Consider the following 18,265-nt stretch of genomic DNA (forward strand, 5'->3'; position numbering starts at 1 on the left):
CACGTGTTGGCAAAATTCAAAGAAAAAGGACGCTTTCCACCCTATGCTGGGCCCCACACGTACTCACTCAACCTACGTGATCTTGCTATCTTGTGCCGACTAAAAAATCTAAGGCGCAGGGGCTTTTTCTGTAAATAAAGTGACGACCAGTGGTTCGTAGGACCCACCAATGGAGCATCCTTATTGCTATGTTTGGTTGCTTGTGATGGCTGCGAGAATAGGAGAAAAATAAGTCAAAGAGAATTAGACAAGAATGGAAGATGGGGAGAATATTATGAGGGAGATTTGCGAGTAGTGTTTGGTTGTGCAAGGAAATTAGCGGAAAATGTAGGGTATCATTATCAAAATATAGGTGAGGAGAGAGAAAAGTAAGAGAGAGAGAGAAAGAATAAGAATAAGACAAGAATTTCTCCTAAATATAGGTGAAAAAAGGGGAGAAGATTACGGGGGGAACATCTCCGCCACGTAGGCGCCACCTAGGATAAAAACCAATAATGATGTCTAGAAGTTGTCTAGTGGTCAAATGTGTAAATGACAACCAAACATGCTTTGGGGAGATCTCCGGGAGATCTCATGCATTTGAAACTCCTACAACCCCCCAAAACAAGCAACCAAACAGAGCATGGGAACTTCAACGGGCCGGATCTAAACACGCTACCCGGATCTATGGACATATTTCTGATCCCAATTGTAGGATATGAAAGATGACTGATTCGATACAGATATCTATCAAAACCGATTTTATCATATTACATCCTGTTATATAATAATAATAATAATAATAATAAGGGATTTGCTAGGGTCCATCACAAAAGGCATTTCGCGGCCGGTCTGATTTCAATTCCCTTATAATAAATTTTAAGAACACACATAAGTATTTTGCAATTTCAGTGTGAGTCACCCTCCTCTCTTCCTTTTCTAACCATTCACCTCTAATCTACCTATCCTCAATCTAGTTGCAACTCACCATGTTTTGAGAATTTCTTTTTCTATGTATGTACAATTTAAATAGGACCTACTTAGCGGACACGATGGGCACACAAATAAGATATTTAAATGGATCGGGTCTGAAGGACGGATGGATCTGATCAGAAGTCGATCCATAGACACCCCGAGTGCACGATGTGTGATCACGATCGGCATCTGATAAGGTTAATCTTGCCATCTCAGCAGCTATTCATAAATTTCGGACCCAGCCAAAACCGAAATTTCAGCTGAAATCCCGAAATTCAGTAAAATCATACGAAATGCTGATTTTTTGGGCTGAAATTTTGGTCAAGTTATTAAATTTCGCCAAATTTGATGAACGACCGAAATTTGTTTCGACCAAAATTTGGTACATTTCGGCAATTTCGGATCTCGCGCTTTTCAGTTTCGGCAGTCGATTGCAACAGGCCGTGATCAAAGAATGGCAAGAGAATCTGGAAAGGAAATTCCCCAAAAAGAAGAAAATAAAATAGTAAATGCGACAGCGACACTTATCTTATCGGTTGTCATCATTGGTATATGATCCGAAACAAGAGTATCGGACGTAACGGTCAGAAACAGAATCATAAACGTTATAACACAAGTTACACAACACATCATCCCTGCCCCTTATTTTATGTCTGCATCAGAGAAAAGAGAAACGAAGGTCTCCCCATTTGTGGAATGTTAGTCACATTTCTGCAAAAAGGTTGCCCTATTAATTAATAACTCTCTCTCTCTCTCTCTCTCTCTCTCTCTGGCGAGATGTAAAAGCTCCAAAGTTGCAGACTTCTAAGGTTTCCTTCTTTAGCTCCTAGAAGTATTTCTTTTAATTTGCACAAGAATAGAATAGAAGGTAATGAAATTCCTAGATCTTCGTTTTTGTCTGTCTGTAGTTGGAGCGGAGCGTAGCTTTAGCTTTGACGTAGAGATTGGCATTTGATTTTCTTGATTTTGGAATCTAGATCGGGATGAGAGTAAAAGAAATGCATCCGTTGTGCTGCATATCGTTGGAGAGTCCTGGAATTGGAGATCAATCACCGTTGGATCCGTCGGAAAGAGCTCGTTTTCCGGCGGGAATGGCCGGATCTGAGAATATAAGAACAGAGACGGGATCTCACCTCAATGTGGCCGGAGTTCTGTACAAATGGACGAATTACGGCAAGGGATGGAGATCGCGGTGGTTTTTGTTGAAAAATGGCCTTCTTTCTTACTCAAAGATCCAAGAATCTGAGAATTTCTCGGCGAGAGAGGAAGTCCGTGTGATCGGAAACGCCTCGAATCGGCTTTCTCGTCTAGAGCGAGAAAGTAGTAGTAGGAGGAGAAAGCAACATAAAATGGTTGGCCTCATCCATCTCAAGGTGCGAGATACGAACGAATACGGTTTTTTTTTGTTACTGATATTCGCACTACCATGTTTTAATAATTACACGAATTCAGCTTGTCTTTTCTTTTTTTAATTTTCTTTGAAAGTGGTTTGGGGCCTGGAATAACCTTTGAGGACTGTTTAATCATAAAAGAAACTGGATGTTTTAGTGTAATTATCAAAACACTGTAATTCCAAGCTTTTTTTTTTCCCTCCCTATTTCGATCTCTGAACAGTTTCTACTTTGGGAAATAATGAATTTCAAAAGATTTTTACTATTTCCTTCGATCTGTCTTTTCACCTGCCTGCAGCAGAGAAAACTTTCAACAACCGGAGGTTTTTTTCTAGTCTTTCAGAGTTTCAGGATATTCCTCGAAAACTCTGATGAAGAATCGGAAAAAGCTGTATATTTCACTGTTCACCGTCTCTCTCTGTCTTTCTTTCTACTTGACTTTTCTGCATATTCCCTGAATAATCTTCGATAGATGGACATACAATAGTTTAATTTTTTTATTTACCTTTTTATCCCTTTCTATTGTTTCACTTGTGGTTAGTCTGGAGTCTGGACTGGGTCAAATCAGCAGGTTCTGGTGGGCTACCACGATAGGCTACATGGTATTTCTACGGGTATTATTATTAGGGCTACCCGTCACATCACCCTCCAAATAACACATCGGATTTTATCCATTTAGGAGGGGGGGAATATCATTGCCCCTCCTTTTATCTTATTTCACGCTTTTCCTGCTGTCATTCACCTGAGAGAGAGAGAGAGAGAGAGAGAGAGAGAGGGATGGGGACCCTGGGGTTAGGGATCCATTTCTCCCCCTGAAAAATAGAGGTATTGGCTGCATATTTTCTCGCTGTGGTTGGTGGGCTTTCTTGTATTGTTTGTTTGCCGTTGAACCGTTGGTCTTTCAGACGTATTGCGTGTTTTGGATGTTGGTGTTTCTTAGACGCTAGGGATTCATTCATCATTTTGATTATGCCTAGCTTGTAGAGTAGGGCTTCTGTGAGAAAAATTTAGGAGAAAGAACACTTTAGGTGGGTTCTTATTTTTGAAGTTACGCAAAGAAATGACAAAGATCTGAGTCCGGGGCATCTGCGTAGTAGATCTCTTTTTTCTTTTACTTTCCATTCCGCTGTGATTTATCAGGATTTATCAAGTTGGGTCTCTTAGAAATTTTATAAGTGGCTTGCCGTTTGCTTGTCTAGGTTGGAGGAATTTTTTTTTTATATTTTACTTTCTAATTTTCTTCTAGCTTTTTTTCTCGGCTGTTTTTTTTTTGTTCTTTTTTTTTCATTTTTTCAGATTATTCCCTGATTATAGAATCAAAGATTTCTACTCATCTCTATTGATTTTCATTAACACCAAACTGTGCTTAAATAAGCAGTTACAAATAAGATAAGGATAAGCATGGTAAACGGCAAGATTAAAAGTGATAATCCTATCCTAATCTATTGTGATTACCACATCCAACCAACTCCCTAATCTAATCTTACCATATAGATCCAACGGTCATATATTACAAGATCTGATATACTCTAACACTGATGACCTGTAATAGCCTCTGAGATTGTATTACATTTGTGGGCTCTTTTTATTCCTTTGCATTATTATATCAATTGGTATGATCTTAGTGCTTACGTGGGAGTTTGTAGTTCTGTAGATTCATCTGTTGAAAATCCTCATATACCCGGTTCTGCCTTTGTGAACTAATTACATTTTTAGGGCTGTGAGAAGCAAATGTTAGCTTGATTATGTTATCATAACTGCCACCTTTTTCATTTTTCTTAAAGATTCAAAGAGAGTGCTTTCTTTATGAGGTACATGGCTGTAGATTTACGAGTGATTCTTTGAGATATTAGTTATTTTCGGTTGAATATGTACATGATGGTTGCCATTTACCTGATTTATTGTATGATTTTCATGGAGAATAAATACTTTTTATTGCCAGATTTATAGTATGTCTTCTGTAGTTCTTGGTAGCTAAGTATATTCTTTCTTTTGTTCTAGGTTTCATCTTTTCGTGAAAGCAAATCTGATGATAGACGATTCTATATATTCACTGCCACAAAAACACTTCATCTGAGAACTGATTCAGGAAAAGATCGTGTGGCATGGATAGAGGCTTTGGTATCTGCACGTAGCCTTATTTCTTTGAGACCATCGAGTGGTAAGGTTTCCCATGTCGAAAATCATCTCTCTATTTCGACCAAAAAGCTTAGAGACCGCTTGATTGAAGATGGAATTGGTGAGGTCCTTATCAATGACTGTGAACGGATAATGCTATCAGAATTTGCAGAGTTACAAGGACAATTGAAACTTCTTTATGAAGAACGATTCAACTTGATTGACACATTGAGGCAGTTTGAGGTATTTCTCTGCAAAATAACTATGCTTATTTGGAGAAATTAAATATGTTTAATGCTAAAAGCTACTAGTCTTACATTAGTTAGGAACAAAAAAATGGTAGGAATAAACTGTATTTAGTGCAGCAAACTGAGACATGATTATGGACACCTAATGTTTGGACATAATATCTTACATGATTATGTATCAATAGAATTACTGGTGAGATAATTAATATTTTCAAACAGAACAGATTTACCAATTTACCAACAAATGAATGGAAGTGAACTTGGTTACATGCATATCTTTTAAATTTTTCCTAAATTTTTTATTCGATATAGTTATCAGGAACCACCTAGAGTGGAAAGCTCGTGAATAAATAGATCGAATCCATGAACGAACCCATCAATCTTTGCAAGAAAAAAAAACATCTATCTTTGCAAACAATACTAAAAAGAGAGTCCAAATCCTTGGGATCCTCTTTTCTTCAGTCAGGCCAAAAAAAAAAAAAAAAACTACTAAGAGATAAACAACAATAGAATTTCAAAGGACCCTCAAACGGATACATAAAAAATTCATAACTCTTCATTACACGATGCATTCCAAATATCAGCTCAAGCAATCTAGACACTTGTTCTTCCATGGATTTAATTTTTGGCCAAAATCCATTTTATGCAATTTGTATTTTTCTGAAGATGTATTTGAATGTATAACTACTATACTTATATATTTTTGAAGATTTTCTGTTTCATGCCTCAAACATGGCTCATGATTCACTGATTAGGGATACAAATTAAGGGAAAACTGGTCTGTTGGTTTTTTTAGTTGCAATTTTTTGTCTTAGGAGTCTTCATTCATTTCTAATTTCTTGTATGATTATATGTTATTAAGTTGTTCTGAAGTTATGCGGAGAATAGTTTGGTGTTATATTCTGTGGTTTCTAGACCTAATTGTAAATACACCGTTTATTTTGGAAAGCCGAAAATGCCGATATTCTCACATATGTTCTCTCTTTGGACTAGCACATCTTTCCTTGTGTCTTTCAATGTCAACTGTTTAATTGAAGTGGGAAGTGCTTTGCAATTTCATCTTTTGTGAAGACCCAGTTATTAGAGAAAGTAGTGGTGGGTTCTTGATGTGGTTGATGCACCAATAGTGAATGTGGTAGAATGGAATGCATAACAGCAGCATGTGGATGTAATAGTTGCTAAAGAAAATTCAAAAGTGTACTATACTATGTCATAATTTGAATTAGTAGAATGTAATTTGCCTATGAAGCAGGAGAATCTGTATGTCAAAAGTTCACAATCTAATAGTGAAGGGCAAGCTGTATTTAGTGTTGGACTGTGATTGCAGATTTCTTTATGAAGAATATTCTTTCTTCTTCAAGGGATAGATCACCTCGTATGTTTGGCAATTGATTGATAAAGATTTATTGTGTTCCTTATTGAATGCTTTTACATTAGGCCTGGCTAATACTTGTAATAATTTGGTGGTATGAAAAGATTCTGTTAAGCCAAAGGTCGTAGGGATGTTGGAAACGGTTAGTACTGTCTTATCTTAATCTTGAAATCTTAGTCTAGTAGTCATCAGAGCAGTAGTAACATAGAGGTCCACACCCTCCTTCGTATTTTGTTACCAGATGCATTTGCTTGGAGGTCACAAATAACGCTTTGCATGCTCCCATGGAATAATTAGCTGCTTAGCTCAAATCTTGTCCGGAGTTCACACATTATAATGATCTCACATAGAAAAATCATATGCTTTGAACATTTATGATCCGCACATAATTCTTTTTCATAAAAAAAATCAATGGTTCACCCCTCATAAATTTGCCAACAAAGGAATATTATCGTATGACTTATAATGTGTATAATGCATATATTAATAATATTGATGGCTTGCTTTGAAAATGTCTTACAAAAATCAATTGACAGCCAAAGTGCTGCAAAATTCTATCTATTTAAATTTTATTATAGGGATTATCACGTACAAAAATGGGGATGGGTGGATGGAGACACTCGGCGCTCTGTAGATACCCCGAGCTGTAAAGTGTGACTAGATGTCCATTTAATTTTTGCATGTTTTCTTCATCAGTTCTTGCACCCTTCAAGTGATGCTACTTATCTTATGATCTGGATCAGAAAATATGTTGGAATTCGTGGTTCTCTACAGATATGCCTTGATATTCTATATTACTGTTCAGTGACTTGCTGGAGACAGTTGCCCAGTACTTTTTATTATGTTATACAGTCAATTATCCGCAGCTATGCAAATATTTCACATACTCCATCTATGTGAGTTATCTTGGGTGTCAGTGATTGCTCACGTACTCTTTCTTCGCACTTTGAGGAGCAATATTTTGTTTGTTGGGACTCCAGTGTAGATTCAATTTATTCTTGCTAGCTTTCAAAGAAACCCATTGAATTAGGTTCTAGAGAAAGTGAGCACTGAGGGAAAGATGCATGTATCTGGATAAGGAACCATAGAATATACACCAAAAAAAAGAAAAAAAGGAACCATAGAATATGAGTTACCTACATTGTCTGGTTTCATAAAGGACTTATCACTCCTTACTAGTAATAAAAGTCTTTCTCCAGTTTAAACTTGTGGTATAAGTTACCCTCGTTGATCTGTTTTCTTGCTTCTCCATGACATTTTGTTGCTTCTTAAGAAGATTTTGAAACTAATTGTTGATTTGTTATTGGCAAGAATTCAGGCCAAATCAGCATCCGATTATGATTATAGTCTATATGATTGCTCCTCCTCTTCTAGTGGTAGTTAATAATTTTAGAGTATGATTTCTCTCGATGAGCATTTAATTTCATTGCACTATTACTCTGAAACATGATTACATTTATGAAAATTGTGTTATATTGGATACTTTATTCTTAATTGAATCTTGTCTTTCTGATATGGTTTTTGAAACTGAATTGCTTGTTGGATATTAAAAGGAATTTTGTTCTTTGATATTCAGGTGGCAAATACTGATGTTGTAACCTCTGGAATTCATGATGGCCACTTCCATGTGTTGAAGCATGAAATTTCAAGTCCTGGACATGGAAAATATAGTGGTATTTGATATATTCGCTTCTATTTTATTCCTGTATGTTTCTTGCATCAATATATGTGACGAACCCATCAAATGTAATCTTTGGTAACTTATTGCCTTTTTTTTTCTTAGCTTTTACCTCCTTCATTATGTTTCTTCAATCTTCAGAGATTTGCAGTTTCCTTTTTGAAGATTTTTTTCGTACTATATTCTCACCGAATGATTATTAGAACCATGTTTAGAATGTCCAACGGAAATTTTGAAATATCCGTTTACAGATCCCTTCCAAGCATACTACATGGACATTTTCAAACTTACAAGTGGCCGAGAATATTCCCATCATATTCTTCTAATTTCCACAATTCCATGGAATCAGTAATTCCCATTAATAAAATTTAAGAATGATCAAATGTTAAAGCCAAATTTCAATATTCCCATCATATTCTTCTAATTTCCACAATTCGATGGAATCAGTAATTCCCACTAATAAAATTTAAGAATGATCAATTGTTAAAGCAAAATTTTCCGTGGAAAATTTCCCAATATTCTCGCGATTTCTTCAACATCACGGGAAGTTTGTCTGTCCATAAGATACCGTATTAAATTTTACTCACTTTTCATCAAAATTTAACAAGTCTAATGGGTTGAAATTTTAATTTCCATTCCACATGGAAATTGGGATTTATGTGAGAAATTCCACACGTTGCCCAGAATTTCTTGCTCAATTGGGATTTATATGGAAATTCTACACATTTCCCAGAATTTCTTGCTCCTAATTTTTTAATTTTCTTTTATAATCATTCTCCCCAAAAAGAAATTGATAATATAAGTGGAAAGCGAATGTTGACAATAATGTCAAGGATGGAGATATAGTGGTATTACTAGTCTTATGTGAAATTCTATTTAAGCCTCGTGCTACTCAAGGTATTTGGCTCTTCTGTTTAATGGCCACTCCATAAAATATTTTTTCTTGCACAGGTCTGCCAGTGTTGGGTCATAATGAAAACTCTTTCCCTATTGCGCAAAAATTCTTGTCATATGGTTATGTAGTTAGGATTAGGTAAGAATTTATAAGCATTTAGTCCGAAATTAAGAACATGAAATTTTTTTCAGAGAAGTTGTTTAGTTAACCCAAAGACTAAGTTGCAGTTTTGCTCTTCTGATAAAGTTTTTCTAAAGAAACATGATTACAGGTGGTTGGAATCTGCCACCTGTGATTTAAAATATTGTTTCATTTATTTCTTTACTGAAGATGTTTGTATTTATCTAGTTTTTTTTTGGGTTATCCTAATGTCTGGGACTAGAGGATTAAGGTAAGTAGCTAATCCATACACAAACAAAGGAGAAAATGGTTCAATGTGTACCTGAATGATCTGTCTAGAATGCCATTTGTCTCTCTTACAAGCTGGGGATCCCCAGAGAGAAACTCAGCAAGAGTTGCAGGAATTGGGGTATGTGGGGGAGATGAGTGATGAAGAACAAAGAACAATGACTCAATGAGGATTGAAAGGGGAATTCGAGAATCAGGGGCAGACAATCTTCTTCCTCTTTTAGCAAAGCCAGATCAACCCCTTTCTTGTTATTGGTGCTAGAAATGTGGATGTTGGCATCTGCTTACAGTGGAAATTGTCGATGCTATCCCTTCCATGTACGGCGTGAAACTCATCTCTTGACCATGGAAATCATCTATGCTATCCCTGCCATTTAAGGTGTGCAGCTCATCTCTTGTGATTGGTTGTCCTCCTGTACTCTCAACTTGTCCAAAGCAGTAAGAGTTGCACCAACTTATTCGTAGCATGCGTGGAACACTTGTCTTGGAAGCTTCGTGAAGGATTCCACCAATGGCATGAAGCACAAGTCTTTACACTCCTGAGTGTGGTCATAAAATGGCGTGGCATCTAATGGAGTGTTGCCTTACTATATTGCCAGGGTAAGTCAATAATGTCTTTCCGCTGTGCAGTCACCTGGTGAGTGTGTCAAGTCTTAAGAGCAGAGTGTGGGTGGAACTTCTGTAATTCCATCAGTGAATGTGGTTCTGTGCCTAGTGTACCCCTGAACAATGCATATCTGGAAGGGAATCATCCTCTGTTTGTCTTGGGGGTTAGGAGGACGTCTTACTGCCTAGAAAAATCTTTCACCACCTCCCATAAATTCTGGTGATATTGTTCATACTTTTCTCATCAATTCATTCAGATGTGTGGCCCTATGTGTGAATTTTAATCTGTTGAAATGTTTCTTCTTCTCTCCATGTTACATATTTGAAATGATTTACAGATATGCTTATAGTTACCGGAGACAACGATTCTGCTAGGTGTTTTCCTTATGCAGAAGTCTCATTTATCAAATGCCTAAAAAAATTTTGCTATCATTTTTTATTTAATTAACCGAGTCTCCTATCTGGAGCTAATTAGTTGGCATTGGTCCATGTTAAATCCTTCACCATACTTTCATCTATAATACCAGTCATTTATAAAATGCATGAAATTTGTTTTGCTATCATTTAGTATTTTAATTAACAGAGTCTCCTATCTGGAGTTCACTAGTTGGGTGGGATTGGTCAATTTTAAATCTGTTACCATACTTTCATCTATAATACCTGCTGGGCCCACTTGAATTATTTTATTTGTTATTATGAAATAAGTTGTTCTCTCTGATGCCTTCTTTTCTGATGTTTAGAATACAGCACAACGGAATCATCTGATGATATTGGAAAACAAGAACTTGAGGAAGTGTCAGATGAAGATGAGCCCTCATTCTTTGATACAAACGATTATTTTAGTGATTCTATGGTTACAGGTGCATCTTTAATAGTCATCGCAAACAGTGTGGACAAGAGTTTAAAAATTGGGAATCACTGTGATAATGTGGACAAGATGCATGTAGGACCAGAACTAATTGATCGTAAATATCCACTCATTGAAAGGCGGAATAAATTGCCTGACCCTATTGAGAAGGAGAAAGGTGTCAACCTTTGGTCGATGATCAAAGATAATGTTGGTAAGGATCTCACTCGAGTTTGTCTTCCTGTTTACTTCAATGAACCGATATCATCCCTTCAGAAGTGCTTTGAGGAGATGGAGTATTCTTATCTTTTGGATCGAGCATATGAATGTGGAAAAATGGTGAGCTCTTACTTATTATATTTTATTTCCCCATTTGAATTTGAAATTCCGTATTGTTCTCTAGTGATGACATTCAGTTTTATTTTCTTTGATCTTGAGGAAAGATTTTTCTAGCCTGCCCTTGTATTTTGCAAGCTCTGAGCAATGCCACTTTGTCATCTCAAAATTTTCATAGCATTGGGACAAAGCATTGTCACAAAGCACTGTAATGACTATGTTTCTCAAAATTTACAGAAGTTTGTGCCATTGAAGTCTATTTTTCAGGGATTATGTTAATCTGTGAACACAGCATTGATTTTTTATTTTTCATATAGTTTGGTTTAATGACCATGCCCGTGTTTCTTTTGTTTTTCATTGAATTGATTTCATGCCTTTTCCAAATTGATCTGTTTCCAAACCTTACTCAAGTGAGATTTTTTACAAGAGAACCTAATGATTATATAGAACTTCTGTCCTGTTTTCTTTGTAGTGAAAAGCTTCCCCGCATGACTTTATTAGAGCAAATCTCATTCCACAGAAGTGTTGCCAGTCAGTTTATATAAAGTTCTCTGGCAGCTGGTTTTGTTTATTTGCTTACCTTTAGGCATATCATAGGGAAAGCTGGGCATGGTATACAGTTTCTGAGTGCGACTTTATATAAAATTCTGTGGCAACTGGTTTTGTTTCTTTGCTTTCCTTTAGGCATATCATAGAGAAAGCTGGGCATGATCTACAGTTTCTGAGTGTGATGGGAAATGTGAGTATCATAGATGTTGAGGCTATGCTGATTCACAGTTTACTCTATTAGAATGTACATGTTTTTTTGTCTGTGTTCCTGCTTCATATGGTGTTATACGATTTTTAGGGAGGTCAACTGAAATCTTGCCACCTCATGCCAATCTACAGATGGAGCCCATTAAGAGCCCTGTATGCCTTGTGCCCTAATGCATCAACAGCTATAATACCTTAAAGCATGCCTTCTCTGTTTTACTAGAGAAGGCTCCAACAAACTCAATGGTTATTCTTTTTCTTTTATTCGAGAAAACCCCCAAAAGTGCCTATATAGAAGAAGTCCCCTAGTTTTCTGTTTATTTTTCTTCCTAATTGAGTGTTGATTGAACACATAGAACTCAACGCATCCATTCATAAAATCAGAAAGGACGCAACACAATAGGTCACAAAATGAATTCCATACTCAACATTCCTGCTTTAAATGAGGCTATGCATAACAAGTTCTTATTAGTATGAAATGCATTAAATTAATCAACAAACCTTGTATGGTAATTATTGGACTAACCAACATGCCTTTGGAACTACAACAAATTCATCTCATGAATTAGTATGGGCTTGGTAGTTATTACTTGTACAACATTTGCTACTGTTTGAAAAATTTGTGTATAACATGATCATTTATTGACATCTATTCATTTTGAATGGGGCGGATGTGTATATAGGGGAACAGTCTCATGAGAATTATGAATGTAGCTGCCTTTGCAGTCTCAGGATATGCTTCGTCTGAAGGTCGACATTGCAAACCGTTCAATCCATTGTTAGGGGAAACTTATGAAGCTGACTACCCTGAGAAAGGGATCCACTTCTTCTCTGAGAAGGTCCGTATATGAACGATTATTACTATTTGCCATTAAATAATTCACAAAATACATCAAATATACTCTATTTTTATCATTTTTATTCAAAATGTTACTTTTTGGAATAGATCAGGTCATAACTGAGGTTGTTTGACTCTCAAATGGAATGGATATCATATAGTGGTGTTGCTTCTCAGCTGAACCAGCACACTTCTTGGTAATGGTATTATAAATGAAAAGTGAAACAGTTTAGTTGCATTGTGATTGAGTAAATGTCTGCAAACATAGCTCGTGTGGGGATATAGTTCACTTACTCTGTTTCGGTTTCTTGAGTTTTGGGAGCGCTTGGGGAGACAGTATTGTGATGGTATAATAGTGATTCAGTATGGTTCTCTTTTCAAGGAACTTCTGAATTCTGATATATCATTGTTCAAATCATGTTGTATATGGCAGGGCCCTTGGGGATGGTTTTAAATTTCGGCCGACACACTGAAATTTTGGATGTCAGTCCGGACCAACACTGAAAGTACCAATTTTGGTGTCGGTCCAGATTTCAGCTGAAATTTAAGGAAAATATTATATTTTTTAATTTTTTTTATGAAATTTACTTTTTTTGGTGAAATTTTGGGCAAAAATTACATATTTGGCCATTTTTTTACCGAATTTCGGCTGAAATTTTGCTGAAACCGAAATTTTAAACCTTGCTTAGGTGTTCATATTGCGTGTTGCAAATAGTATAACCAGATTGTCATTTATAAATTAATAGTAGTTTTTTAGGTATCTTCATATTGAATCTGTGACCGTAGTTTTTAATTTTTCACAAAAACCGACAAGAAACGACCAAAATGTTTATGTTTCCATCCCCACTGAAAAACATACAGTAGCCAAAATGCATAGCAAAACGAAAACTGAATTTATTCGTGAAATCAGAAATGTGATATGTACTCATCATTTAAAAAAAGATGTGATTTGTACTAAAATATCAAATATCAAATTACCATTCAAAAAAAAAAAACCTATCAAATATCAAACATGTGCAACCACACGTCACTAGGTGTTCGATGTTGTTAAACCTTTATGGGCGTTTATTTTGCTATTTTTTTGCGTGTATTTGTGCTCATTCTAGCAATTCCTGAAGTTTCATCTTAAATGTCCATCATTTGCATAGTTTTCCACATGTTTCCTTATTTATAGGTTTGCCATCAAAATTTTCATTCAAAACTGACATGTTTTCATTTCCATCATGATTGACATACTGAAATAGAAGCTTGAAACCTTGCCCGTGACCCCCAATTTATTTAATAGACACTGAATTACATAGAGAAACTGATAAAAATGGAAAGTCCTACTTAGATTAGACTTTTATTGGGCATATAACACTTTGGAGCTGTCCCGTGGCGATTCGCTCACTGGTTTGATGAGATCCAAGATCGACTGGCACTCTGCAATCTGATTCCAGCATGTCATAAGATCGGCAAATAGTGATGCGGATATGGTGGCCGGATCAAGGATCCTTAGGGATAGGCTAGAGTTATTCGACTATCTTCCTCCTTGACCCTAAACCATGCTTTTTGTACCGAGTTAGTAGTTCTTCCTTGTATCGACCATCTCGGCCGCAGGGCCCCTTCCCTTTTCTTATCGACTATCTTTGTCGTTCACTAAAAAAAAAAGAAAAAGAAAAAGAAAACGCACCTTGCAGTGTTCCCTTCATGTCTGTGGCACATTTGAGTCGACCCCCATCTGGCATACAATAGTCCACTAGTGAAGTGGGCCCTACGAACATCCAACTTGAAATCACGACAGTCCTCTCTTTCTTGGCTCCTCTCTTGGTTCTTCTATTGGGTCTTCAATGCTTACGGGGGAATGCACTACATCATGTTTGTTTTGGAACTAAGGGCCCGTTTGGATGCCGAAAAGATTTTGATTTGGATTTCTCACATTTGCAGCCGATTTTGAGTTGTGATTTGGATCCGGATCAAATCCTTGGATTTCCAAATCAGCGACTAACGGTGAAAAAAATCAGATTTTCAAATATGCTGTGGAAATAAGTAATTGGAAATCAACAGATCTGGCAGTTTCCTTAACCCTCTTTGCTCCTCAACATCTCCCCTCTAGTAGGAAATACCCCCTTCCCTCTCTCTCCTTCAACATGAGCTGGTGGATCTTTTCATTTTGTATTCAAAACTCAAGTCCAATTCCAAATACAGTATATGAGGTATCCAAACGGGCCCTAATGGTTTTCTAGATTTACTTTCCCTGAACAAGCTTCTGTTGATTCTGTCCCAAAAAAAAAGGGAAAAAAACATGTTTCAGCGGACCACCTAGTCTCCTTGTGAGCATCAAAGCAAGTGGTAAAAATGCAATCTCTTGTTCAAAACATAAATTGTACTTTGATCAGTGTGGGAAATGTCTGAGGCAGATTTGTTATTTAATCTTTACAGAGTGTTTACAGTATCATTGCATGTGATTTATGGTCAATGTTGTTTACAGTATCATGGCATGTGATTTATGGTCAAAGTTCTAACAAATGTCTTATTTAACTCTTGAAAGTTGAGGTGGTTTTTTTTGTTTGTTTGAATAGTTGAGAGTTGAGGTGCGCTTATGCTTATTAAAAATCATGGTTACAGAGAAAATTAATTATCATTGAAATTTTAATCTTAGTGTCCATCTTGTGGCGGCTATATCTATTCATTATTAAGCATCAGATGTGTGAGAGGATTTAGTATTTGGATATAAGCTTGTTCATCATTTCCCTTAATAGGTCAGCCACCACCCCATGCTTATCGCCTGTCACTGTGAAGGCAGAGGATGGAAATTCTGGGGTGACAGCAATATCAGGTCCAAATTTTGGGGGCAATCAATTCAGCTTGACCCAGTTGGTGTTCTGACGCTAGAATTTGATGATGGTGAAATATTCCAGTGGAGCAAGGTATGCAACCGTAAGCATCCTATTGCTAGAATGCACATGCTCACATTGCATTCATTAATTGCTCGTTCTTTCTTTTTTTCCCTTGTGTTATGCAAATAATTTGTGCACATTCATCCCAATATCAGGTGACAACAACTATATATAATCTCATCCTTGGCAAAGTGTACTGCGATCATCATGGAACAATGAACATACAGGGTAACCGCCAATATTCATGCAAGCTCAAGTTTAAAGAGCCATCCATCCTTAGCCGCAACCCTCACCAGGTAGAGACAAAGACAGGCTCGTGTTGGGGTTCTCCCATATAGCCCACATATCATTGTCATGCATATCTAAATAGGGGCATTCTTGTCATTTTTTCAGACATATAGGGCTACTTTTCTCATAAAATATTGTCATTAATGTGTTTTTGGGTAACATGTGTTATAGGGAGGGCTGTTAGGAAGCTCCCTGACACAGGTGTGTCTTCCTAGCAGCTCTCTTCAGTGTATATTGTCACAATCTTACAAACCTTTATTAACATCAAACAGGTGCAGGGATTTGTTGAAGATGTCTTGGGAAATAAAGTTGCCACCTTATTAGGAAAATGGAATGAGAGCATGTATTACATTGCTGGAGATGGTGCTGCCAAGCAAAAGGGTTGTAATCCATTATCAGATGCCTCCTTGTTATGGAAAAGGAGTAAACCTCCCACTAGTCTTACTCGGTACAATTTATCATCGTTTGCAATTACACTGAACGAGCTAACACGAGGATTGCAGGTAGAGATGACATATTAAGTCGATTGGTTGTATATTCTGATCCCTTTTCTCCTTATTCATCTTTGATTTTCTGTTCTAGCCGTCTGATCCCGAGTGTTTGATCCCGGATTAAGGAGAAACTTCCGCCTACGGATTCAAGACTTCGACCGGACCAGCGGCATCTAGAGAATGGAGAATACGAAAAGGCAAATGCGGAGAAGCTGAGATTAGAGAGAAGGCAACGGATGGTACTCTCTCTCTCTCTCTCTCTAACATATAGTCGGGCATCATATCTTGTTTTGTTTAATCAAGAATGCTTAAATGTGAAATTATACGAGCATAGTTCGGTTGAATTTGTCAGATATTTGTATCTAAGTTGCTATATAGCTGGTCCGAATCAATTATAAAAAGCTCTCAAGAGAGCGTCAGGAGGGGGACATGCTCTATGTCCACTGATTCTGCTTTAGTACAGTATAGGAAGTCCTTGTTTGAGTGAGAGCTTCTAGAATGCCATTCATTTCGCAATAAGAAACTTTTCCACATAGAGGTTTCAGCTACTTAAAAAGAGTGCATCCACAAATTCGAGAAGAGTGCTCGGCCTTGGTTGAAACAATTGTAGGTGTCAATGGACCGATTTCACTAGCAGAGCACTTTCTCCAATGTGCGCAAACAGAGATGCCACTTTCAATGATGAACACCGGCCCTTGTGTTAAAGTAGCATTGAGTTTTGCTTCGAAACCGGCAAGTTTATCATATTCTGGGACACAGAATATGATAAAACATTCCATTTCAATACTGCCCAAGAAATACATCATGAACTTGGATGAATACTTGCCCAAAACATCGACTGCAATTAGTTCTTGCCTTGCTGATCCTACTTTAACTCTGAAGCTACACGACAAACCACTAGAAATAGAATGTTAATGGATTGGTGCCTCGGGTTTTCTTTTGTGATTGACTATAACTATTGTTGAAGGATTACTTTTGCTTAGCCTTGGGTTTTCTTTTGTAGCCTAGGATAACCACTGTTAAAAGATAACTTTTCCTTCATATTAATACTATATGATGTACTAATGGACTCTTCTAAATAGAAAAGAGTAGGCACTAACCTAGATAAATGAGAAGCTATAAGATGATGGTAATTTGACTTCCAGTCTTCCTGTCCATGAAAGAAAGTTATTAGCGGCGATGAAACACAATTTTCGTAGATCTCATGTGGGTTCTTATTCCTCCTCATTAACTAGGTTATTAAAAAAAGTCCCAAGTACGGATCAGGGTATCTGTCAAACCATATGATGATAGCATGAACGCATACTTACTATTACATCTATGGATGCATTAATAAATCTACTGTTGCTTGTGCACAAACCCACGTTAAGGGTACTGGGACATTTTCTTCAATCATGGTCAATCTTTTTTGCAGTCAAGGAAATTACAAGAAAGTGGGTGGAAGCCGAGATGGTTTCGTAAGGACGACGATGGTTCATATCACTATGTGGGTGGGTATTGGGAAGCAAGAGAGCAGAAGAAATGGAATGAATGCCCACATATATTTGATGATTTTTCAGAAGACCTAACTGTCAATACTTCTGAACAATCAAGCTTGTAATGCAGGTGACAGCTTACTGCTATTTTTTTTTTTTTTTTGTGTGCATCTTTTCTTACTGACTGTGTGTTTTACTTACAATTTTAATACCTCATGCAGATGATTTAGGAAGGAATAAAAAGTGCTGTGGAGTCAGTTGTGCTCATCTGTAAGTTTACCCAACTATTGGTATCATTTGTCCTCGATAGGAAATTCTCTAATGTACGACAGGGATCAATCTTCTAATTGTATGATTAGATCACAGTGGCAAAGTTCCTTCACATGACTGTTCTATTACCGATTGTGACAGTTATTTGTATCATCCCTTCTTTCAGCAGTTCAATTCTGTTAAATATCACAATTGTACTGTTCCATTATCATATCTGGGATATTTATTGTAAACCTGGATTAAAGGGGTATACCTATAGCTTCTTTTTAGTTGTTGGCAAAGGCCTTTCCACACAGAGCTTACCTTGGCAAGCCTTCTCCTTTTCATTACTTATCTGAAAAATTGTTTTAGCCATTGGGTTCAACAAATGTGGAAAAGGGAATTTTTTTCCCCTCTTACTTGAATGCTTGTCACTTGG

At 36.9% G+C, this 18,265-nt stretch overlaps 1 protein-coding gene across 3 annotated transcripts; it reads left to right on the forward strand.

Moving 5' to 3' along the window:
- Positions 1-1,708: 1,708 nt before the first annotated feature.
- LOC143877717 (oxysterol-binding protein-related protein 2A-like) lies at positions 1,709-18,140 on the forward strand. Of its 3 annotated transcripts, none has more exons than XM_077379928.1 (11): positions 1,711-2,327; positions 4,347-4,706; positions 7,660-7,756; positions 10,411-10,856; positions 12,290-12,445; positions 15,186-15,353; positions 15,479-15,619; positions 15,890-16,114; positions 16,228-16,341; positions 17,517-17,707; positions 17,799-18,140. In XM_077379928.1, the coding sequence occupies exons 1-10, from the start codon at positions 1,938-1,940 to the stop codon at positions 17,700-17,702; spliced, it is 2,283 nt and encodes a 760-aa protein (XP_077236043.1). In that variant the 5' UTR covers positions 1,711-1,937; the 3' UTR covers positions 17,703-17,707; positions 17,799-18,140. The 3 variants fall into 3 exon arrangements, 2 of the variants coding, with proteins under 2 accessions (XP_077236043.1, XP_077236035.1); XM_077379920.1 differs by having other exon boundaries at positions 1,713-2,327; positions 15,884-16,114; XR_013250732.1 differs by lacking the exon at positions 17,799-18,140 and having other exon boundaries at positions 1,709-2,327; positions 15,884-16,114; positions 16,194-16,341; positions 17,517-17,551.
- Positions 18,141-18,265: the final 125 nt, after the last annotated feature.

The sequence above is a fragment of the Tasmannia lanceolata genome, unplaced genomic scaffold (genome assembly GCF_043159265.1).
Source record: "Tasmannia lanceolata isolate RefF3 unplaced genomic scaffold, GAP_Taslan_0.1 ptg000002l, whole genome shotgun sequence".
NCBI classification, from domain to species: domain Eukaryota; kingdom Viridiplantae; phylum Streptophyta; class Magnoliopsida; order Canellales; family Winteraceae; genus Tasmannia; species Tasmannia lanceolata.